This window comes from Oncorhynchus gorbuscha, linkage group LG09, assembly GCF_021184085.1.
Source record: "Oncorhynchus gorbuscha isolate QuinsamMale2020 ecotype Even-year linkage group LG09, OgorEven_v1.0, whole genome shotgun sequence".
In the NCBI taxonomy this organism is placed as follows: domain Eukaryota; kingdom Metazoa; phylum Chordata; class Actinopteri; order Salmoniformes; family Salmonidae; genus Oncorhynchus; species Oncorhynchus gorbuscha.
The window spans coordinates 19,822,564-19,844,974 of record NC_060181.1 but is presented as its reverse complement, the minus strand read 5'-3'; the positions used below and the strand labels follow the sequence as shown (position 1 = coordinate 19,844,974).

At 41.9% G+C, this 22,411-nt stretch overlaps 1 protein-coding gene across 2 annotated transcripts in view; it reads left to right on the top strand.

Annotated features, from left to right (window-relative positions):
• The first annotated feature begins 1,155 nt into the window (after positions 1-1,155).
• Positions 1,156-22,411, top strand: part of LOC124042724 (HEPACAM family member 2-like) — a 31,296-nt gene continuing 10,040 nt past the window's right edge. Inside the window, exons 1-5 of one of the 2 annotated variants that reach the window (XM_046360825.1) lie at positions 1,156-1,300; positions 15,029-15,385; positions 16,324-16,608; positions 20,321-20,620; positions 21,674-21,799. In XM_046360825.1, the coding sequence (XP_046216781.1) occupies positions 1,234-1,300; positions 15,029-15,385; positions 16,324-16,608; positions 20,321-20,620; positions 21,674-21,799 (1,135 nt within the window). In that variant the 5' untranslated portion in view covers positions 1,156-1,233. Of the gene's footprint in view, positions 1,301-15,025; positions 15,386-16,323; positions 16,609-20,320; positions 20,621-21,673; positions 21,800-22,411 lie in introns of both variants that reach the window. The other variant, XM_046360824.1, reaches the window with a different exon arrangement.

Below are 22,411 nucleotides of genomic sequence, written 5' to 3'. Positions count from 1 at the left end.
TAGCATTACACTGGGATGATCTCTGTGTATCTGTGGCTTCCAATTTGGCTCTTCATTAATTAGCTTATATGAATGTAAAGAGATAGTATAGCTAATAAAATGAATGATTTGTTTGTTTGTCTTTCTGTTGCTCAACATTTTTATGAATGGGTCACAAATCACATAGAACCTTTCACTACATTCACTACGCTACATTCAGTTGTCACAATAGCGCCTACACTACAATGACACGGTCTGTAAAAAAAATTCATTTTTTGGGACATTGTCATGTGGTCTCTCTCTCTTCATTTCTCACTCTCTCTCTCTCTCTCCTCTCTCTCTCTCTCTCTCTCTCTCTCTCTCTCTCTCTCTCTCTCTCTCTCTCTCTCTCTCTCTCTCTCTCTCTCTCTCTCTCTCTCTCTCTCTCTCTCTCTCTCTCTCTCTCTCTCTCTCTCTCTCTCTCTCTCTCTCTCTCTCTCTCTCTCTCTCTCTCTCTCTCTCTCTCTCTGTGTGTGTGTGTGTGTGTGTGTGTGTGTGTGTGTGTGTGTGTGTGTGTGTGTGTGTGTGTGTGTGTGTGTGTGTGTGTGTGTGTGTGTGTGTGTGTGTGTGTGTGTGTGTGTGTGTGTGTGTGTGTGTGTGTGTGTGTATCACTCCTTTGATATTTCAGAGTGTATAAATGTCTGCCTATGAGTCTGCCTGTAACAGTATATGTCTGTTGTCTATAAATACTTATTTTGAGCATCCTTCTGCATTGTCCTCCCCTGTCTATATTCACAACCTAAATGACATTCTCAACCTTTACCACTGCAGCTCCCTCTCTCTCTGTGTCTCTAAGCCTGTATCTAAGCTAACAGCCACATGTGTCTTTTACTAGCAATGATTTAGCTGTTAACCGGTTTTACTTGCAATGACTATGAAATGTGGTTTTCTCACTTACTTTATTTTAAGTCCCACTGGATAAGTGTCTGCTAAGTGACTAAAATGTAATGCCTGTATTTCGCTGAGCCTGAGGACCACAGTGGAGGGTGGAGGCCAAGTGTTTCCTGTGCCTGCCAGGTGTAGGCTACCTCTCCACACTCAAGTCACGTGGGAGGGGCCTGGGCTGCTGGCTGGCTGGCTCCTCTTATTTCCCTGGCAAATGTTGTCACCACCAGTTCAGTTCCCCTCCCTCCCTCCCTCATACCTTCCTCCCTTACTGTCACAGTCTCTTTCCAGAGCAGACTACTAACTCCTCAGAGGATATAAGATACACTAATGGAGGGCCTTGGAAGAAGGACCTTTATCGCTCTGTGCCTCTACACTGCACTACTTACTCTCTCAGGTAAGAGGAAGAAGAAACATACGGTGTGTGTCTAGTGTCACTGTGGTCACCTTGTTGGGGATACCAGTGCAGTGGAAAGCTGAAGAGCAGGGATCTTTAGTAGTGTGTCTGAGTATTGGGAATGTCGGATGAAACAGTTATGGTTCATTTTGTTATCTGGGCGTACCTGGTGATTGGTCCATTGCTGACATCTCAGCAATGTTAATTGAATGTCATTTCAAGAGAAATTCATTAAATGTTTTGAAAGTGCAACTAAAAGTAAGGGCCCACATGAACATTGCCCATTATCTTTCATTCGTTTAATCATGATCGAGCCATTAGACTGTATTTGATTTGATCAGTTATTACACGCATAATAGAATGGTACTGTTTAACCCTTGTGTAGTCTTAACATTCTGTATACTCCCCTTGTGTAGTCTTAACATTCTGTATACTCCCCTTGTGTAGTCTTAACATTCTGTATACTCCCCTTGTGTAGTCTTAACATTCTGTATACTCCCCTTGTGTAGTCTTAACATTCTGTATACTCCCCTTGTGTAGTCTTAACATTCTGTATACTCCCCTTGTACTCCTTGTGTAGTCTTAACATTCTGTATACTCCCCTTGTGTAGTCTTAACATTCTGTATACTCCCCTTGTGTGGTCTTAACATTCTGTATACTCCCCTTGTGTGGTCTTAACATTCTGTATACTCCCCTTGTGTGGTCTTAACATTCTGTATACTCCCCTTGTGTAGTCTTAACATTCTGTATTCTCCCCTTGTGTAGTCTTAACATTCTGTATACTGCCTTTGTAGTCTTAACATTCCGTATACTCCCCTTGTGTAGTCTTAACATTCTGTATACTCCCCTTGTGTAGTCTTAACATTCTGTATACTCCCTTGTGTAGTCTTAACATTCTGTATACTCCCCTTGTGTAGTCTTAACATTCTGTATACTCCCCTTGTGTAGTCTTAACATTCTGTATACTCCCCTTGTGTAGTCTTAACATTCCGTATACTCCCCTTGTGTAGTCTTAACATTCTGTATACTCCCCTTGTGTAGTCTTAACATTCCGTATACTCCCCTTGTGTAGTCTTAACATTCTGTATACTCCCCTTGTGTAGTCTTAACATTCTGTATACTCCCCTTGTGTAGTCTTAACATTCTGTATACTCCCCTTGTGTAGTCTTAACATTCTGTATACTCCCCTTGTCCTAAGGGTTAAAAATGACCCGCCTTCACTAAACACCTCAAATAAAGCAGCTTAATTGAATTTTAAATCCCAAATCTATTTTTGGGATATCTGGGTTTTCCCTCTACACAATGCAGAAAGACATTTAATCAGTGGACACCACTCGTTTTTATTACACACCTGTCAAAATTGTTTTCTTTACTAAAGTAGAGGTTTAGTATTACTTTATTATTATTGCTAAAGGTACTGCATAGGTGTAAGCATACATTTTTTTTTAGCAAGAAACACCACTTGTATAGCCTAAGAAAGTAGCAGAAATGTGCAGAAAGTAGTTTTGAATGCATTTTATTGAAGGAAAACAATAACAGTCTTGAACATTTTTGGCAACATAGTGATATATTCTTATATACTGTACAATGAGGAATTCAACCACAAAATACTAGTCTTCTCCCATTGTTTTAACCATTTCCCCACCCACAAGGTGTATAAACAACAACATTAAATAAGAATAAAATAAGATAATAGATACAAAACAAAAATGTGAAGAACATACATCAATCAACTCAAATTAGCACATGTAGGACAGTATGCAAGTGTGTGTGCATGGACTTTCAGATGTATTTCTCACATGTGCAGGACATAGTATTTAACATTCTTTGGTGGGGGGGCAGAATTGACATCTCCTCCTATTGCCTGCCCCAGCAACAAGCTTCATGTGGAACAGGACAAGATTCAGTCCCCTGAACAGCTTTCACAAGCGCTGCAGAAGCTTGTGCGGGGAGGCGCTGCCTTCTTTGAATGTGTGAGGTTACAAGTGCCTTTCCCAGCTGCTCCAAGAACAATCACCTCTTGTTCCTCTTATCAGGCATCCAGGTAGGGTTGATCTTGTTCCATATCATGAAGGCATTGTATGAGGACACATCAATGATGTTAGGGAAGATGACCAGGGGCCAGCGAGCAGTCATCCTCCTGCAGCTGTAAGTTCCAATCACCTTGTCCAGGTTGTCCACGCCTCCTTTGTTGTGGTTGTAGTCCAGGACGTTGGCCTGATTCCCGTCCTCACGATCACTGATCTCAGCTGTTTTGTGCAGTGTGTTCAGGAGGACCACATTCTTGTTCCTCTTTGGGAGGTAAGAAACTAGAGTGCTGGTGGGGGTGAAGGCAAACTTTGATGAGAAGGCCTCTCTCCCCTTGTTGTGAGGAGTGCAGGGGGAGCTCAGGCGTGTTCTTTCTAACTGTGCCAACCATTGTGATCTTCCTCTTCAGGAGCTGCTGGCTGAGTTCAATCAGTAGCATACATAATCTAAATGTCTCACTGTGTGTGTATGTGTCTTTGTGGTTTCTGTGGTGTGTAAATTATTTTAGAACTGCCTGGTCAAAAATGACCTTAAGACAATCTTTGTACCCTAGTGGTGTACAGCTGTCATGGAAAAATGAACAAAGGCGATGTTTCACTTTTTCTAATATTAATCTCTCTAGGAAAAGACGTCAAAATGTGTAAAAAAATATCATTTAGACATTTTCTCTGCTTTTAAACAATGAGTCAGAAAGACAACACAAGGATTAATCATAGTGTAAAAGGACAGGAACACCACGCATTTGTGTTCATGCATGTCAGTATTGGTCCGTGTTGAGTCTTTCAGACATCTACGTAAACATATCTGACCAAATTACATGTGATTTCAGTTCTGGGTAAAGTTGTTTCTACGTTGTTATGTCATATTGCAGTAGCTACCAATATTTATGATCTGATTCCCATGTTTCATATACTTTATGCTGGCTTTTAATGGTTGTAACAAGGGGTTTTTAGCATTTTTATTTCTGGTTCAGACAGACTTTAGACAGCCAGAAGATGGAGGAAAGACACCTGGAAAGAGTTCATCAAACGCCTCTGCTGACTCAGCTTGTCACAAGATGGGACCAGAAATGCATTTCTATCACACTGATCCATTTCTTTCCTGAAGTCTCCCAAAATGGCAACTCGAGGCCCCGTTATTTGCCAAACAATTATTATGATGGGTCAGTCCATCTTGCATTTGCCAGTATTGCCCTATGGCCAATCCTTCCCTGCTGATCATAATAGATGTCCAACAAATCTCACATGACTAGATCAGCTCACACCATGTCCTAACACAACAATGGAGCTCTTCTAAGAATGTGTTTGTATAGCTCACTTCTAAGAATGTGTTCCGGAGCTCACTTCTAAGAATGTGTTAGCTAAAGAACAAGCTCACTTCTAAGAATGTGTTCGTATAGAAGCTCACTTCTAAGAATGTGTTCGTATCGGAGCTCACTTCTAAGAATGTGTTCGTATTGGAGCTCACTTCTAAGAAGTATCGGAGCAAAGAATGTGTTCGTATTGGAGCTCACTTCTAAGAATGTGTTCGTATCAGCTCACTTCTAAGAATGTGTTCGTATTGGAGCTCACTACTAAGAATTAGCTCACTACTAAGAATGTGTTCGTATCGGAGCTCACTACTAAGAATGTGTTCGTGCATCGGAGCTCACTACTAAGAATGTGTTCACATTGGAGCTCACTACTAAGAATGTGTAGTATTTATTGGAGCTCACTACTAAGAATGTGTTCGTATTGGAGCTCACTACTAAGAATGTGTTGGTGGAGCTCACTACTAAGAATGTGGCAGTATTGGAGCTCACTTCTGTGAATGTGTTCGTATTGGAGCTCACTACTAAGAATGTGTTCGTATTGGAGCTCACTACTAAGAATGTGTTCGTATTGGAGCTCACTACTAAGAATGTGTTTGAATTGGAGCTCACTTCTCAGAATGTGTTCGTATTGGAGCTCACTTCTCAGAATGTGTTCATTGGAGCTCACTTCTCAGAATGTGTTCGTATTGGAGCTCACTTTCAGTATTGGAGCTCACTACTAAGAATGTGTTCATTGGAGCTCACTACTAAGAATGTGTTTATTGGAGCTCACTACTAAGAATGTGTTCGCTGGAGCTCACTTCTCAGAATGTGTTCGTATTGGAGCTCACTACTAAGAATGTGTTCGTATTGGAGCTCACTACTAAGAATGTGTTCGTATTGGAGCTCACTACTAAGAATGTGCCTTGGAGCTCACTTCTCAGAATGCTGTATTGGAGCTCACTACTAAGAATGTGTCACGTATTGGAGCTCACTACTAAGAATGTGTTCTTATTGGAGCTCACTACTAAGAATGTGTTCGTATTGGAGCTCACTACTAAGAATGTGTTTGAATTGGAGCTCACTACTAAGAATGTGTTCGTATTGGAGCTCACTTCTAAGAATGTGTTCGTATTGGAGCTCACTACTAAGAATGTGTTCGTATTGGAGCTCACTACTAAGAATGTGTTCGTATTGGAGCTCACTTCCAGAATGTGTTCGTATTGGAGCTCACTACTAAGAATGTGTCCAAGCTCACTACTAAGAATGTGTTCGTATTGGAGCTCACTTCTAAGAATGTTTTCGTATTGGAGCTCACTTCTCAGAATGTGTTGGTATTGGAGCTCACTTCTAAGAATGTGGTATTGGAGCTCACTTCTAAGAATGTGTTCGTATTGGAGCTCACTTCTAAGAATGTGTTCGTATTGGAGCTCACTTCTAAGAATGTGTTCGTATTGGAGCTCACTTCTAAGAATGTGTTGTGCATTGGAGCTCACTTCTAAGAACGTATTGGAGCTCACTTCTCAGAATGTGTTGTATTGGAGCTCACTTCTCAGAATGTGTTCGTATTGGAGCTCACTTCTCAGAATGTGTTCGTATTGGAGCTCACTACTAAGAATGTGTTCGTATTGGAGCTCACTACTAAGAATGTGTTCGTATTGGAGCTCACTACTAAGAATGTGTTCGTATTGGAGCTCACTACTAAGAATGTGTTGTATTGGAGCTCACTACTAAGAATGTGTTTGAATTGGAGCTCACTTCTCAGAATGAGATTGGAGCTCACTACTAAGAATGTGTTCATATTGGAGCTCACTTCTAAGAATGTGTTGTATTGGAGATCACTTCTAAGAATGTGTTCGTATCGGAGCTCACTTCTAAGAATGTGTTTGTATCTGAGCTCACTACTAAGAATGTGTGGAGCTCACTTCTCAGAATGTGTTCGTATTGGAGCTCACTACTAAGAATGTGTTCATTGGAGCTCACTACTAAGAATGTTCAATATTGGAGCTCACTACTAAGAATGTGTTCGTATGGAGCTCACTTCTCAGAATGTGTTGTATTGGAGCTCACTACTAAGAATGTGTTCGTATTGGAGCTCACTACTAAGAATGTGTTCGTATTGGAGCTCACTACTAAGAATGTGTTCGTATTGGAGCTCACTTCTCAGAATGTGTTCTGGGCTCACTACTAAGAATGTGTTCGTATTGGAGCTCACTACTAAGAATGTGTTCGTATTGGAGCTCACTACTAAGAATGTGTTCATTGGAGCTCACTACTAAGAATGTGTTTGAATTGGAGCTCACTACTAAGAATGTGTTCGTATTGGAGCTCACTTCTAAGAATGTTGGAGCTCACTACTAAGAATGTGTTTATTGGAGCTCACTACTAAGAATGTGTTCGTATTGGAGCTCACTTCTCAGAATGTTCGTATTGGAGCTCACTACTAAGAATGTGTTCGTATTGGAGCTCACTACTAAGAATGTGTTCGTATTGGAGCTCACTTCTAAGAATGTTTTCGTATTGGAGCTCACTTCTCAGAATGTGTTCGTATTGGAGCTCACTTCTAAGAATGTGTTCGTATTGGAGCTCACTTCTAAGAATGTGTTCGTATTGGAGCTCACTTCTAAGAATGTGTTCGTATTGGAGCTCACTTCTAAGAAATTGGAGCTCACTTCTAAGAATGTGTTCGTATTAGAGCTCACTTCTCAGAATGTGTTGTATTGGAGCTCACTTCTCAGAATGTCAGTATTGGAGCTCACTTCTCAGAATGTGTTCGTATTGGAGCTCACTACTAAGAATGTGTTCGTATTGGAGCTCACTACTAAGAATGTGTTCGTATTGGAGCTCACTACTAAGAATGACCAAATTGGAGCTCACTACTAAGAATGTGAGCTTTCAGAATGTGTTCGTATTGGAGCTCACTACTAAGTTGTGTTCGTATTGGAGCTCACTTCTAAGAATGTGTTCGTATTGGAGCTCACTACTAAGAATGTGTTCATATTGGAGCTCACTACTAAGAATGTGTTCGTATTGGAGCTCACTTCTAAGAATGTGTTCGTATTGGAGCTCACTTCTAAGAATGTTTCGTATTGGAGCTCACTTTAAGAATGTATTGGAGCTCACTTCTAAGAATGTGTTCGTATTGGAGCTCACTTCTAAGAATGTGTTCGTATTGGAGCTCACTTCTAAGAATGTGTTTTATTGGAGCTCACTTCTCAGAATGTGTTTATTTGGAGCTCACTTCTCAGAAGACTTTGGAGCTCACTTCTCAGAATGTGTTCGTATGGAGCTCACTACTAAGAATGTGTTCGTATTGGAGCTCACTACTAAGAATGTGTTCGTATTGGAGCTCACTACTAAGAATGTGTTCGTATTGGAGCTCACTACTAAGAATGTGTTCGTATTGGAGCTCACTTCTCAGAATGTGTTCGTATTGGAGCTCACTACTAAGAACGTGTTCGTATTGGAGCTCACTTCTAAGAATGTGTTCGTATTGGAGCTCACTACTAAGAATGTGTTCATATTGGAGCTCACTACTAAGAATGTGTTCGTATTGGAGCTCACTTCTAAGAATGTGTTCGTATTGGAGCTCACTACTAAGAATGTGTTCGTATTGGAGCTCACTTCTAAGAATGTGTTCGTATTGGAGCTCACTTCTCAGAATGTGTTCGTATTGGAGCTCACTACTAAGAATGTGTTCGTATTGGAGCTCACTACTAAGAATGTGTTCGTATTGGAGCTCACTTCTGTGAATGTGTTCGTATTGGAGCTCACTACTAAGAATGTGTTCGTATTGGAGCTCACTACTAAGAATGTGTTCGTATTGGAGCTCACTACTAAGAATGTGTTTGAATTGGAGCTCACTTCTCAGAATGTGTTCGTATTGGAGCTCACTACTAAGAATGTGTTCATATTGGAGCTCACTTCTAAGAATGTGTTCGTATTGGAGATCACTTCTAAGAATGTGTTCGTATCGGAGCTCACTTCTAAGAATGTGTTTGTATCTGAGCTCACTACTAAGAATGTGTTCGTATTGGAGCTCACTTCTCAGAATGTGTTCGTATTGGAGCTCACTACTAAGAATGTGTTCGTATTGGAGCTCACTTCTCAGAATGTGTTCGTATTGGAGCTCACTACTAAGAATGTGTTCGTATTGGAGCTCACTACTAAGAATGTGTTCGTATTGGAGCTCACTACTAAGAATGTGTTCGTATTGGAGCTCACTTCTCAGAATGTGTTCGTATTGGAGCTCACTACTAAGAATGTGTTCGTATTGGAGCTCACTACTAAGAATGTGTTCGTATTGGAGCTCACTACTAAGAATGTGTTCGTATTGGAGCTCACTACTAAGAATGTGTTTGAATTGGAGCTCACTACTAAGAATGAATGTTCGTATTGGAGCTCACTACTAAGAATGTGTTCGTATTGGAGCTCACTACTAAGAATGTGTTCGTATTGGAGCTCACTACTAAGAATGTGTTCGTATTGGAGCTCACTACTAAGAATGTGTTCGTATTGGAGCTCACTACTAAGAATGTGTTCGTATTGGAGCTCACTACTAAGAATGTGTTCGTATTGGAGCTCACTTCTAGCTCAAGAATGTGTTCGTATTGGAGCTCACTTCTAAGAATGTGTTCGTATTGGAGCTCACTTCTAAGAATGTGTTCGTATTGGAGCTCACTACTAAGAATGTGTTCGTATTGGAGCTCACTACTAAGAATGTGTTCGTATTGGAGCTCACTACTAAGAATGTGTTTGAATTGGAGCTCACTTCTCAGAATGTGTTCGTATTGGAGCTCACTTCTCAGAATGTGTTCGTATTGGAGCTCACTTCTCAGAATGTGTTCGTATTGGAGCTCACTACTAAGAATGTGTTCGTATTGGAGCTCACTACTAAGAATGTGTTCGTATTGGAGCTCACTACTAAGAATGTGTTCGTATTGGAGCTCACTTCTAAGAATGTGTTCGTATTGGAGCTCACTACTAAGAATGTGTTCGTATTGGAGCTCACTACTAAGAATGTGTTCGTATTGGAGCTCACTTCTAAGAATGTGTTCGTATTGGAGCTCACTTCTCAGAATGTGTTCGTATTGGAGCTCACTACTAAGAATGTGTTCGTATTGGAGCTCACTACTAAGAATGTGTTCGTATTGGAGCTCACTACTAAGAATGTGTTCGTATTGGAGCTCACTACTAAGAATGTGTTCGTATTGGAGCTCACTACTAAGAATGTGTTCGTATTGGAGCTCACTTCTAAGAATGTGTTCGTATTGGAGCTCACTACTAAGAATGTGTTCGTATTGGAGCTCACTACTAAGAATGTGTTCGTATTGGAGCTCACTACTAAGAATGTGTTCGTATTGGAGCTCACTACTAAGAATGTGTTCGTATTGGAGCTCACTACTAAGAATGTGTTCGTATTGGAGCTCACTACTAAGAATGTGTATTTCGTATTGGAGCTCACTTCTCAGAATGTGTTCGTATTGGAGCTCACTTCTAAGAATGTGTTCGTATTGGAGCTCACTTCTAAGAATGTGTTCGTATTGGAGCTCACTTCTAAGAATGTGTTCGTATTGGAGCTCACTTCTAAGAATGTGTTCGTATTGGAGCTCACTTCTAAGAATGTGTTCGTATTGGAGCTCACTTCTCAGAATGTGTTCGTATTGGAGCTCACTTCTCAGAATGTGTTCGTATTGGAGCTCACTACTAAGAATGTGTTCGTATTGGAGCTCACTACTAAGAATGTGTTCGTATTGGAGCTCACTACTAAGAATGTGTTCGTATTGGAGCTCACTACTAAGAATGTGTTCGTATTGGAGCTCACTACTAAGAATGTGTTCGTATTGGAGCTCACTACTAAGAATGTGTTCGTATTGGAGCTCACTACTAAGAATGTGTTCGTATTGGAGCTCACTACTAAGAATGTGTTCGTATTGGAGCTCACTACTAAGAATGTTCGTATTGGAGATCACTTCTAAGAAGCTCACTACTAAGAATGTGTTCGTATTGGAGCTCACTACTAAGAATGTGTTCGTATTGGAGCTCACTTCTCAGAATGTGTTCGTATTGGAGCTCACTACTAAGAATGTGTTCGTATTGGAGCTCACTACTAAGAATGTGTTCGTATTGGAGCTCACTACTAAGAATGTGTTCGTATTGGAGCTCACTTCTCAGAATGTGTTCGTATTGGAGCTCACTACTAAGAATGTGTTCGTATTGGAGCTCACTTCTCAGAATGTGTTCGTATTGGAGCTCACTACTAAGAATGTGTTCGTATTGGAGCTCACTTCTCAGAATGTGTTCGTATTGGAGCTCACTACTAAGAACGTGTTCGTATTGGAGCTCACTTCTAAGAATGTGTTCGTATTGGAGCTCACTACTAAGAATGTGTTCATATTGGAGCTCACTACTAAGAATGAATGTGTTCGTATTGGAGCTCACTTCTAAGAATGTGTTCGTATTGGAGCTCACTACTAAGAATGTGTTCGTATTGGAGCTCACTTCTAAGAATGTGTTCGTATTGGAGCTCACTTCTCAGAATGTGTTCGTATTGGAGCTCACTACTAAGAATGTGTTCGTATTGGAGCTCACTACTAAGAATGTGTTCGTATTGGAGCTCACTTCTAAGAATGTGTTCGTATTGGAGCTCACTACTCAAGAATGTGTTCGTATTGGAGCTCACTACTAAGAATGTGTTCGTATTGGAGCTCACTACTAAGAATGTGTTGTGGAGCTCACTTCTAAGAATTGGAGCTCACTTCTCAGAATGTGTTCGTATTGGAGCTCACTACTAAGAATGTGTTCGTATTGGAGCTCACTTCTAAGAATGTGTTCGTATTGGAGCTCACTTCTAAGAATGTGTTTGTATCTGAGCTCACTACTAAGAATGTGTTCGTATTGGAGCTCACTACTAAGAATGTGTTCGTATTGGAGCTCACTACTAAGAATGTGTTCATATTGGAGCTCACTTCTAAGAATGTGTTCATATTGGAGCTCACTTCTAAGAATGTGTTCGTATTGGAGCTCACTTCTAAGAATGTGTTCATATTGGAGCTCACTTCTAAGAATGTGTTCATATTGGAGCTCACTTCTAAGAATGTGTTCGTATTGGAGCTCACTTCTAAGAATGTGTTCGTATTGGAGCTCACTTCTCAGAATGTGTTCGTATTGGAGCTCACTACTAAGAATGTGTTCATATTGGAGCTCACTTCTAAGAATGTGTTCGTATTGGAGCTCACTTCTAAGAATGTGTTTGAATTGGAGCTCACTACTAAGAATGTGTTCGTATCGGAGCTCACTTCTAAGAATGTGTTCGTATTGGAGCTCACTTCTAAGAATGTGTTTGAATTGGAGCTCACTACTAAGAATGTGTTCGTATCGGAGCTCACTTCTAAGAATGTGTTCGTATTGGAGCTCACTACTAAGAATGTGTTCGTATCGGAGCTCACTTCTAAGAATGTGTTCGTATTGGAGCTCACGACTAAGAATGTGTTTGAATTGGAGCTCACTACTAAGAGTGTGTTTGTAATCACTTGAGGGGTCTTGTTTATGTAATCAAGGAAGCAGGAGGGGACACTTGAGGGTGGTGCATCAGTAGCATTCAGCTGGCCAATGGTGCTGGTGGCCTTTATTTTGGGACAACAGGCGGAGTGTGTGTGTTAATAATTATGTGTTTATAAGTGTGTGTGCGTGTGTGTATGTGTGTGTGTGTGTGTGAGTACGTGCGTGCGTGCATGTGTGTGTGACAGTGAAGACATCCCCTCACCTTCTCAGAGTCCATTGCCTCAGTTATCTCCACTGTCACTGTCTCTTATCACCACAACAATCCCAGGTGTGTTTAGTGACAACAGTGGCAGCCCCGGGTTCAGCACACTGTCCTGCTTAGTTAACAGACCTTCCCTGGCCTTATGCTGGAATACACAGCCCCGCTGATGGCCCAGCTAGCAGGCCACACGGAGTGTGACATGGTTGGGGGTAGGCCGTTTGTATTATTTAGGACATAACACCAGGCACACGGTTCATCTATTGTGATGAACAACAGTGGCAGTCAGCAGGGCCTGGACGTCCCCCGGGGGAACTGGACTGACTGGGGAGGATGGAGGGAGAGAGAGAGAGAGGGAGGAGGGATTGGAGGAGCGGGATGGAGGATGGAAGAGGAAGATGGAGGAAGGGAGGAAAGAGGGGGGATGCTTGGATAGAGAGAGAGAGAGAGAGAGGTAGGAGGAGGAGGGAGAGGGTGGGAGGGCGGAAGGTGAGAGGGGAGAGGATGCTAGGAGAGAGAGAGGCAGAAGAAGGGAGAGGGGGAGGGAGATAGAACATAGAGGGCATTGAAAAAGAAAGGGAGAGAAAGTGATAGGGGAGCGGGGAGAGCGTTAGAGAAAGAGGTAGAGAGAGAAGGTGTGGGGGGTTTAACCTGTGGACAGCCAACCTGCCTGCTGTTGTTTAATCTGAGCTGGCAACACAACACACACATCACCTACTCCTTCTTAATTCTAATCCTAATTTAGCCGTTGAACATCAGTGTACAATTCTCAGCGGCTAAATCATACAGCTCAAAGATGTTCGCTTTAATACCTTTTAGTAGTAATATGATAGTCTTGTCAATGTCTCACAATTAAGTATGAATTGGGTTTCAGGACAGAGTTCTGGATAAAGTAAACGGAATGAATGAATAAATAGCATGACACAGATGTGTCAATCATGATGATGATATCGCAGACTCTTTCTGCTTTACGAAGCTCAGCAGGAGGATGAGTCTGCACGTGGTGTAAAATAGACTGCTATGGCTTTCAATTTCATGTTCATAAAAAGCTCATTCATTTGTATGTGTGTTCAGGGACTGTATTTATAAAGCATCTCGGAGTGCTGTAGGAGTCCTGATCTAGGTAGTAGGAGTGCAGATCTAGGTAGTAGGAGTGCAGATCTAGGTAGTAGGAGTGCAGATCTAGGTAGTAGGAGTCCTGATCTAGGTAGTATGAGTCCTGATCTAGGTAGTAGGAGTCCTGATCTAGGTAGTAGGAGTCCTGATCTAGGTAGTAGGAGTCCTGATCTAGTTAGTAGGAGTGCAGATCTAGGTAGTAGGAGTGCAGATCTAGGTAGTAGGAGTCCTGATCAGTCCTGATCTAGGTAGTAGGAGTGCAGATCTAGGTAGTAGGAGTCCTGATCTAGGTAGTAGGAGTCCTGATCTAGGTAGTAGGAGTCCTGATCTAGGTAGTAGGAGTCCTGATCTAGGTAGTAGGAGTCCTGATCTAGTTAGTAGGAGTCCTGATCTAGGTAGTAGGAGTCCTGATCTAGTTAGTAGGAGTCCTGATCTAGGTAGTAGGAGTCCTGATCTAGGTAGTAGGAGTCCTGATCTAGTTAGTAGGAGTCCTGATCTAGGTAGTAGGAGTCCTGATCTAGTTAGTAGGAGTCCTGATCTAGGTAGTAGGAGTCCTGATCTAGGTAGTAGGAGTCCTGATGGAGGTAGTAGGAGTGCAGATCTAGGTAGTAGAAGTGCTGATCTTGGTAGTAGGAGTGCTGATCTAATGTTCTGTCTCACCCCTTCCTCCCCTCTTCTACAATGTTCTGTCTCACCCCTTCCTCCCCTCTTCTATAATGTTCTGTCTCACCCCTTCATCCCCTCCTCTATAATGCTCTGTTTCACCCCTCCCCTCCTCTATAATGCTCTGTTTCACCCCTCTCCTCCTCTATAATGCTCTGTTTCACCCCTCCCCTCCTCTATAATGCTCTGTCTCAACCCTCCCCTCCTCTATAATGCTCTGTCTCAACCCCCCTCCTCTATAATGCTCTCTCACCCCTCCCCTCCTCTATAATGCTCTGTTTCACCCCTCCCCTCCTCTATAATGCTCTGTTTCACCCCTCCCCTCCTCTATAATGCTCTGTCTCAACCCTCCCCTCCTCTATAATGCTCTGTCTCAACCCTCCCCTCCTCTATAATGCTCTCTCACCCCTCCCCTCCTCTATAATGCTCTGTTTCACCCCTCCCCTCCTCTATAATGCTCTGTCTCACCCCTTCCTCCCCTCTTCTATAATGCTCTGTCTCACCCCTTCCTTCCCTCCTCTATAATGCTCTGTTTCACCCCTCCCCTCCTCTATAATGCTCTGTCTCACCCCTTCATCCCCTCTTCTATAATGCTCTGTCTCACCCCTTCCTTCCCTCCTCTATAATGCTCTGTTTCACCCCTCCCCTCCTCTATAATGCTCTGTCTCACCCCTTCCTCCCCTCTTCTATAATGCTCTGTCTCACCCCTTCCTCCCCTCCTCTATAATGCTCTGTCTCACCCCTTCCTTCCCTCGTCTATAATGCTCTGTCTCACCCCTACCTTCCCTCCTCTATAATGCTCTGTCTCATCCCTTCCTTCTCTACTCTATAATGTTCTGTCTCATCCCTTCCCTCCATCCTCAGAAGTAAACTCAGAGATCGTCCATATTCCGTCCGTGCTCTATGGCGTCAAAGGGAAGTCCCTCCTCCTCTCCGTGGAGACTTACTTCCGATTGGAGGACGTTGAGATCCAGGGCAGCTGGTACCAGACCCGGCCGGGGGGCCCCAAAACCCTGCTGGTGACCTTCCACAACCACACCGCCATCATGCTGGCCTCGATGAGACACAGGAAGCGCTACTTTTTCCAGCCCCCCAACGCCTCTCTCCTGATCCCCATTCTGGATGAGGCGGCGGAGGGGGACTATCATCTGGACCTGGACATTCACTTCCCCCAGAGACAGGAGCTCGTCAGGGCCGAGAGGACCGTCCACGTCACCGTCGATGGTGAGTTAGTGGACACCAGAGAATCTCATCTGTCAGACTGTATTTATTACAGCCAGATTTATTAACGCAATAGAAATATATACATATTAAGAGGGTAAGAAATATATTTATTTTAGCCTTTTAAAATCACATCAAATCAAATTGTATTCGTCACACGCGCCGAATACAACTGGTGTAGACCTTACTGTGAAATACTTACTTACAAGCCCTTAACCAACAATGCAGTTCAAGAAATAGAGTTAAGAAAATATTTACTAAATAAAATAAAATAAAAAATAAAATAAAACAAAAAATAACAATAACAATAAAATAAGAAATAACATGACTGTAAGTCGCTTTGGATAAAAGCGTCTGCTAAATGGCATATATTATTATTATTATTATATACAGGGGGTACAGAGTCAGTGTGTGTTAGTGGATTAGAGGGCGTTATGGCATTCATGATGTTATAATGTGTAGTGCTCTAATATACTGTATGTACTCATTCAGTAACTAGGTTCCTTCAGTAACTGGGTTAATTAAGTAACTAGGTTCCTACAGTAACTAGGTTCCTACAGTAACTAGGTTCCTTCAGTAACTAGGTTCCTACAGTAACTGGGTTAATTAAGTAACTAGGTTCCTACAGTAACTAGGTTCCTACAGTAACTAGGTTCCTTCAGTAACTAGGTTCCTACAGTAACTAGGTTAATTAAGTAACTAGGTTCCTACAGTAACTAGGTTCCTTCAGTAACTAGGTTCCTACAGTAACTAGGTTAATTAAGTAACTAGGTTCCTACAGTAACTAGGTTCCTTCAGTAACTAGGTTCCTTCAGTAACTAGCTTCCTACAGTAACTAGGTTAATTAAGTAACTTGAAAGATATGTACTTTTGTGGCTTGCTTGGCTACGCTTAATATGTGCCTATCATCATCTTACTGTTTCGTCTCTCCCCTTCTCCAGTACCCGTGTCCACTCCAGTTATCCAGAAGACACCATCTTCTACAGTTGTTGAGGACAAGGAGAACGTGACATGGACCTGTAGGGTGGAGAACGGAACCAGGGTCCAGTACCAGTGGCTGAGGAACAACATGCCCCTAGATGTTAGTGATCGCCATCAGTTTTCCCAGGACAACTCTACTCTGGTGATAAGCCCTGTGAGGAAGAAGGACATTGGACAGTACCGCTGCCTGGCCAGGAACCACATCAGCCAGAGACAGAGCCACACCCTGGACCTCAGTGTCTTCTGTAAGTACGGTCTATAACAGCACATCTCTGTAGTTCTGTCTATAACTGCACATTACTGTAGTTCTGTCTATAACAGCACATTACTTTAGTTCTGTCTATAACTGCACATTACTGTAGTTCTGTCTATAACAGAACATTACTTTAGTTCTGTCTATAACAGCACATTACTGTAGTTCTGTCTATAACTGCACATTACTGTAGTTATGTCTATAACAGAACATTACTGTAGTTCTGTCTATAACAGCACATTACTGTAGTTCTGTCTATAACAGCACATTACTGTAGTTCTGTCTATAACTGCACATCACTGTAGTTCTGTCTATAACAGCACATTACTGTAGTTCTGTCTATAACAGAACATCGCTGTAGGTCTGTCTATAACAGCACATTACTGTAGTTCTGTCTATAACAGAACATCGCTGTAGGTCTGTCTATAACAGCACATTACTGTAGTTCTGTCTATAACAGAACATCGCTGTAGGTCTGTCTATAACAGCACATTACTGTAGTTCTGTCTATAACAGAACATCGCTGTAGGTCTGTATATAACTGAACATTACTGTAGTTCTGTCTATAACAGCACATCACTGTAGTTCTGTCTATAACAGAACATCGCTGTAGGTCTGTCTATAACAGAACATCGCTGTAGGTCTGTCTATAACAGAACATCGCTGTAGGTCTGTCTATAACAGAACATTACTGTAGTTCTGTCTAAAACAGAACATTACTGTAGTTCTGTCTATAACAGCACATTACTGTAGTTCTGTCTATAACAGAACATTACTGTAGTTCTGTCTAAAACAGAACATTACTGTAGTTCTGTCTATAACAGCACATTACTGTAGTTCTGTCTATAACAGCACATCACTGTAGTTCTGTCTATAACAGCACATTACTGTAGTTCTGTCTATAACAGCACGTTACTGTAGTTCTGTCTATAACAGAACATTACTGTAGTTCTGTCTATAACAGAACATTACTGTAGTTCTGTCTATAACAGAACATTACTGTAGTTATGTCTATAACAGCACATTACTGTAGTTCTGTCTAAAGCAGAACATTACTGTAGTTCTGTCTATAACAGAACATCGCTGTAGGTCTGTCTATAACAGCACATTACTGTAGTTCTGTCTATAACAGAATATTACTGTAGTTCTGTCTATAACAGCGCGTTAATGTAGTTCTGTCTTTAACAAAACATCGCTGTAGGTCTGTCTATAACAGAACATTACTGTAGTTTTTTCTTTAACAGCACATTACTGTAGTTTTGTCTATTACTGCACGTTATACATGACATTTTTGGTCATTTAGCAGATACTCTTATCCAGAGCGACTTACAGGAGCAATTAGGTTTCAGTGCCATGCTCAAGGGCACAGCAACAGATTTGTTTCACCTAGTCGGCTCTGGGATTCAAACTAGCAACCTTTCAATTACCTGCCCAACAGTCTTAACCACTAGGCTACTTGCCACCACTATAAAAATGTTGTACAAATATCTCAGACATACAACTACTTCACAGACAACTACGTCTCATACAACGACGTCTCATAAAACTACTTCACAGACAACTACGTCTCATACAACTACGTCTCATAAAACTACTTCACAGACAACTACGTCTCATACAACTACGTCTCATACAACTACGTCTCATACAACATGGGTCACAATAGAACATCATGTTTGCTATTCATGAGCTAGTCAATGCAGAACACATGTCAAAATGAATAAACAAGAGCCTGGGGAAAGAACTTAATGACTCAACTTCCCGTACTGTATTTTCTACATTTTACAGAAGTAAAAATACTTCCATCCTCCTGGCCTTCTATGAGTAATACCAGTATGGAAATTCAAACCATAAGAGACCTCAGTGAGGTCTGAAAACAGAAGTGACTGAAATTTGCATGGGAGTCTGACAGAGGCCCACTGTTCTGTGGCAATACTATCATGTCAGTACTGCAGTATCGCTATCGGGCCTCCGTTAGGTGAAGGAAACCAGGCTGGTTGTGGCAGGTTTGGAGGTTAGCCGACGTGGAAGGATACTGTTGACATATGTTCAGACATTAACCCATTCTACAGTTGAAAACAAGACAAAACATGTTGTAATAGGACAATTTGCAGTCCAATTATGCTAAATGCATTTGCTAATGGTTGTAGGTTGAGATGCAGTCAGAGGGAAGAGATTTAATAGATGGAACTTCTTTGCCTTAACATCTTATCTTTTTTAGATAAATATATTTTATTTAGGATTTTAGACAATAGACCATAGACAAAAGATAACAGACAACTGAAATTTCACAGACAGGGATCCACTAAAGTGGTGCTGCTGTCTAAGGCACTGTATCTCAGTGCTTGCGGCATCATTGCAGACACCCTGGTTCAAATCCAGGCTGTATCACAACTGGCTGTGATTGGGAATCCCATAGGGTGGTGTGCAATTGGCCCAGCGTCGTCTGGATTTGGCTGGTGTAGGCCGGCATTGTAAATAAGAACTTGTTCTTAACTGACTTGACTAGTTAAATATTGGTGGTGCTTCAGAGATGGTTGTCCTTCTGGAAGGTTCTCCCCCATCTCCACAAAGTAACTCTGGAGCTCTGTCAGAGTGACCATCGGGTTCTTGGTCAAGGCCCTTCTTCCCTGATTGCTCAGTTTGGCCGGGCGGGCAGCTCTAGGAAGAGTCTTGGTGGTTCCAAACTTCTTCCATTTAAGAATGATGGAGGCCACTGTTCTTGGTGACCTTCAATGCTGCAGAAATGGGTTGGGACACTTTCCCAGATCTGTGCCTCGTCACAATCCTGTCTCAGAGCTCTACTGACAATTCCTTTGATCTCATGGCTTGGTTTTTGCTCTGACTTGCACTGTCAACTGTGGGACCTTATATAGACAGGTGTGTGCCTTTCCAAATCATGTCCAATCAATTGAATTTACCACAGGTAGACTCCAATCAAGTTGTAGAAACATCTCAATGATGATCAATGGAAACAGGATGCACCTGAGCTCAATTTTCGAGTCTCATAGCAAAAAGTCTGAGTAATTATGTAAATAAGGTATTTCTGCTTTTATATGTTAAATACATTTGCAAAAATTTTGAAAAACTTGTTTTTGCTTTGTTGTTATGTGGTATAAGGTGTAGATTGCTGAGGATTGTCATTTATTTACTCCATTTTAGAATAACGCTGTAACGTAACAAAATGTGGAAAAGGTCAAAGCATCTGCATACTTTCTGAAGGAACTGTATGTCTTGTAACCTGATTTGTAGTGGTGAAGAGCCCAATGCTGCCTCACAATAGGATGACATGTTTGGTCATTTAATGACATTCTGAATATATATGTATCTTTTTTTAAATTATACTTTTTTTTACCCCTTTTTCTCCCCAATTTCGTGGTATCCTATTGGTAGTTACAGTCTTGTCCAATCGCTGCAACTCCCATCGCTGCAACTCTCCCCTAACCCTGGTCGCGGCCAGATGCACACAGCCCGGGATTGAACCCGGGTCTGTAGTGACGCCTCAAGCACTGTAATGCAGTGCCTCAGACTGCTGCGTCATTTAGGAGGCCCTGACATTCTGAATTATTGCTAATAAAACTATTTATCCTAGCTGCCAAAGGATCCTAGCTTTCCTCAGTCCCAATAGAGCTTGAAGTCGATCATAAAACTATGTTCCCAGAGGGACGGTTTGTGACAATATGAACCACTCTAATATCTCCCAGATGGCCCCTACAACCTGGCTGTGAAGTCTGACCATGGTCTGCGAACTGGGGAGGTCTTCACAGTGAACCCTGGTGAGCTGGTGTTCTTCGACTGCCAGGCCGACTCCAACCCTCCCAACAGCTGTATGTGGATCTCTAAGACCAACAACGCCACTGAGGTCATCACTGTGGGACTGCGCCTGGAGGTCACCTCCTACAAGCTGGCCCAGGCCGAGGAGTTCCTGTGCAGGGCGTTTAACAATGTGACCCAGAAGCAGGACGAGACCCAGTTCACCCTGGTGGTGGCCAGCCTGGGGACAGGTGGGTAGAGCTGGTCTGGGGTGCTGGAGGGAGCGTAGGAGGGACTGGGAACACACACACACACAGCCCTGGGGTGCTGGCATAGCGTAGGTGGAACTGGGAATCAGGTCTGAGTACACACTGTGCACATTATCATGCCATAAGGTACCAAGGTGAAGACCTATATTTGTAACCTACGTAGTTTATAAAGTATGACTTTTCTAAATATGAGCAGCAACCTTGCTTGCTGAGAGTCCAAATTAAAGGTACATTTAGAAGAGAGTCAGTTAATCCACCCACACAAGGTGAATCATAAATATTGTATTTCTCCTTAGTTGCCAAGTACCGGTCACTCTGGCCTGTGTAAAAGTCCACTGTTTCTATGGGAGAGTAAACAGAGAAAAATAACAGCTGGTCTCATTGTTGACCATGTTTTACTGCATGTGTGGAGTTTCTATGCGTAGGTGGTTTCAGTCTCCAAATTGAAAAATATACACATAATCTTGGCTACTGTATAGCAAATAATGCTGTAAATATATATATATATATATATCCTATTAAGAATTATCTAAAATGTCGATGAACAAACTAAACACACTAACTGTCCACCAGGTCTGGGTTGACAGGTTTACTCTCACCTTGGACTCTTCTCAAATTTGTACAATTTAGTCACTAAACCACCGGGGCCGGTTTCCCAGTCCCAGATTATGCCTATTCCGTGACTAACAACAATTCTCAATAGATATTCTCCATTGAAAGAGCTTCTTAGTCCAGGACTTGGCTTAATCTGTGTCTGGGAAACCGGCCCTGATTAAAGTTTTGAAATTTGACTCTGACTGTAACAATACTAACTTTATTTATAGAGTGTTTTTCAATGGCAGGTTAACAAAATGCTTCTCAAAATTAATAAAAGGACTACAGAAGATACAGAGACAGAAAAATTGAGAAGGAAAACTAAATAGCTATATAAAATCATACATTAGAAGATAGTTTTAGAAAAGTGGAGTTTGAGGAGCAGTTTTAAAAGAGGCACTGATTCTGCAAGAGTTTATGGTTGTTCTCTTTCATTTGTAGGAAAGGAGAGATATGTCCAGGAGAGCAGATCATTCTCTCCTCTGGCTGCCATCACTCTGTCCTGCCTGTTCATTAGCTGTATGTTACTGGTCTACTTCAGAAGGAGCTGTCATCATCCCAAGAGAGGTAAATGTTATGGTTATCTTCATAATGACTTAGGATGATAGCAGCAACTGTAAACACAGTAGAAACTAGACACTACTGTAGGCACTAGACACTACTGTAGGCACTAGACACTATTGTAGAAACTAGACACTACAGTAGACACTAGACACTACTGTAGAAATTAGACAGTAGAGTAGGCACTAGACACTACTGTAGGCACTATACACTACTGTAGAAACTAGACACTACAGTAGACACTAGACACTACTGTAGAAACAAGACACTACAGTTGGCACTAGACACTACTGTAGGCACTAGACACTATTGTAGAAACTAGACACTACAGTAGACACTAGACACTACTGTAGAAATTAGACAGTAGAGTAGGCAATAGACACTACTGTAGACACTATACACTACTGTAGGCACTATACACTACTGTAGAAACTAGACACTACAGTAGACACTAGACACTACTGTAGAAACTAGACACTACTGTTGGCACTAGACACTACTGTAGGCACTAGACACTACTGTAGGCACTAGACACTACTGTAGGCACTAGACACTATTGTAGAAACTAGACATTACAGTAGACACTAGACACTACTGTAGAAATTAGACAGTAGAGTA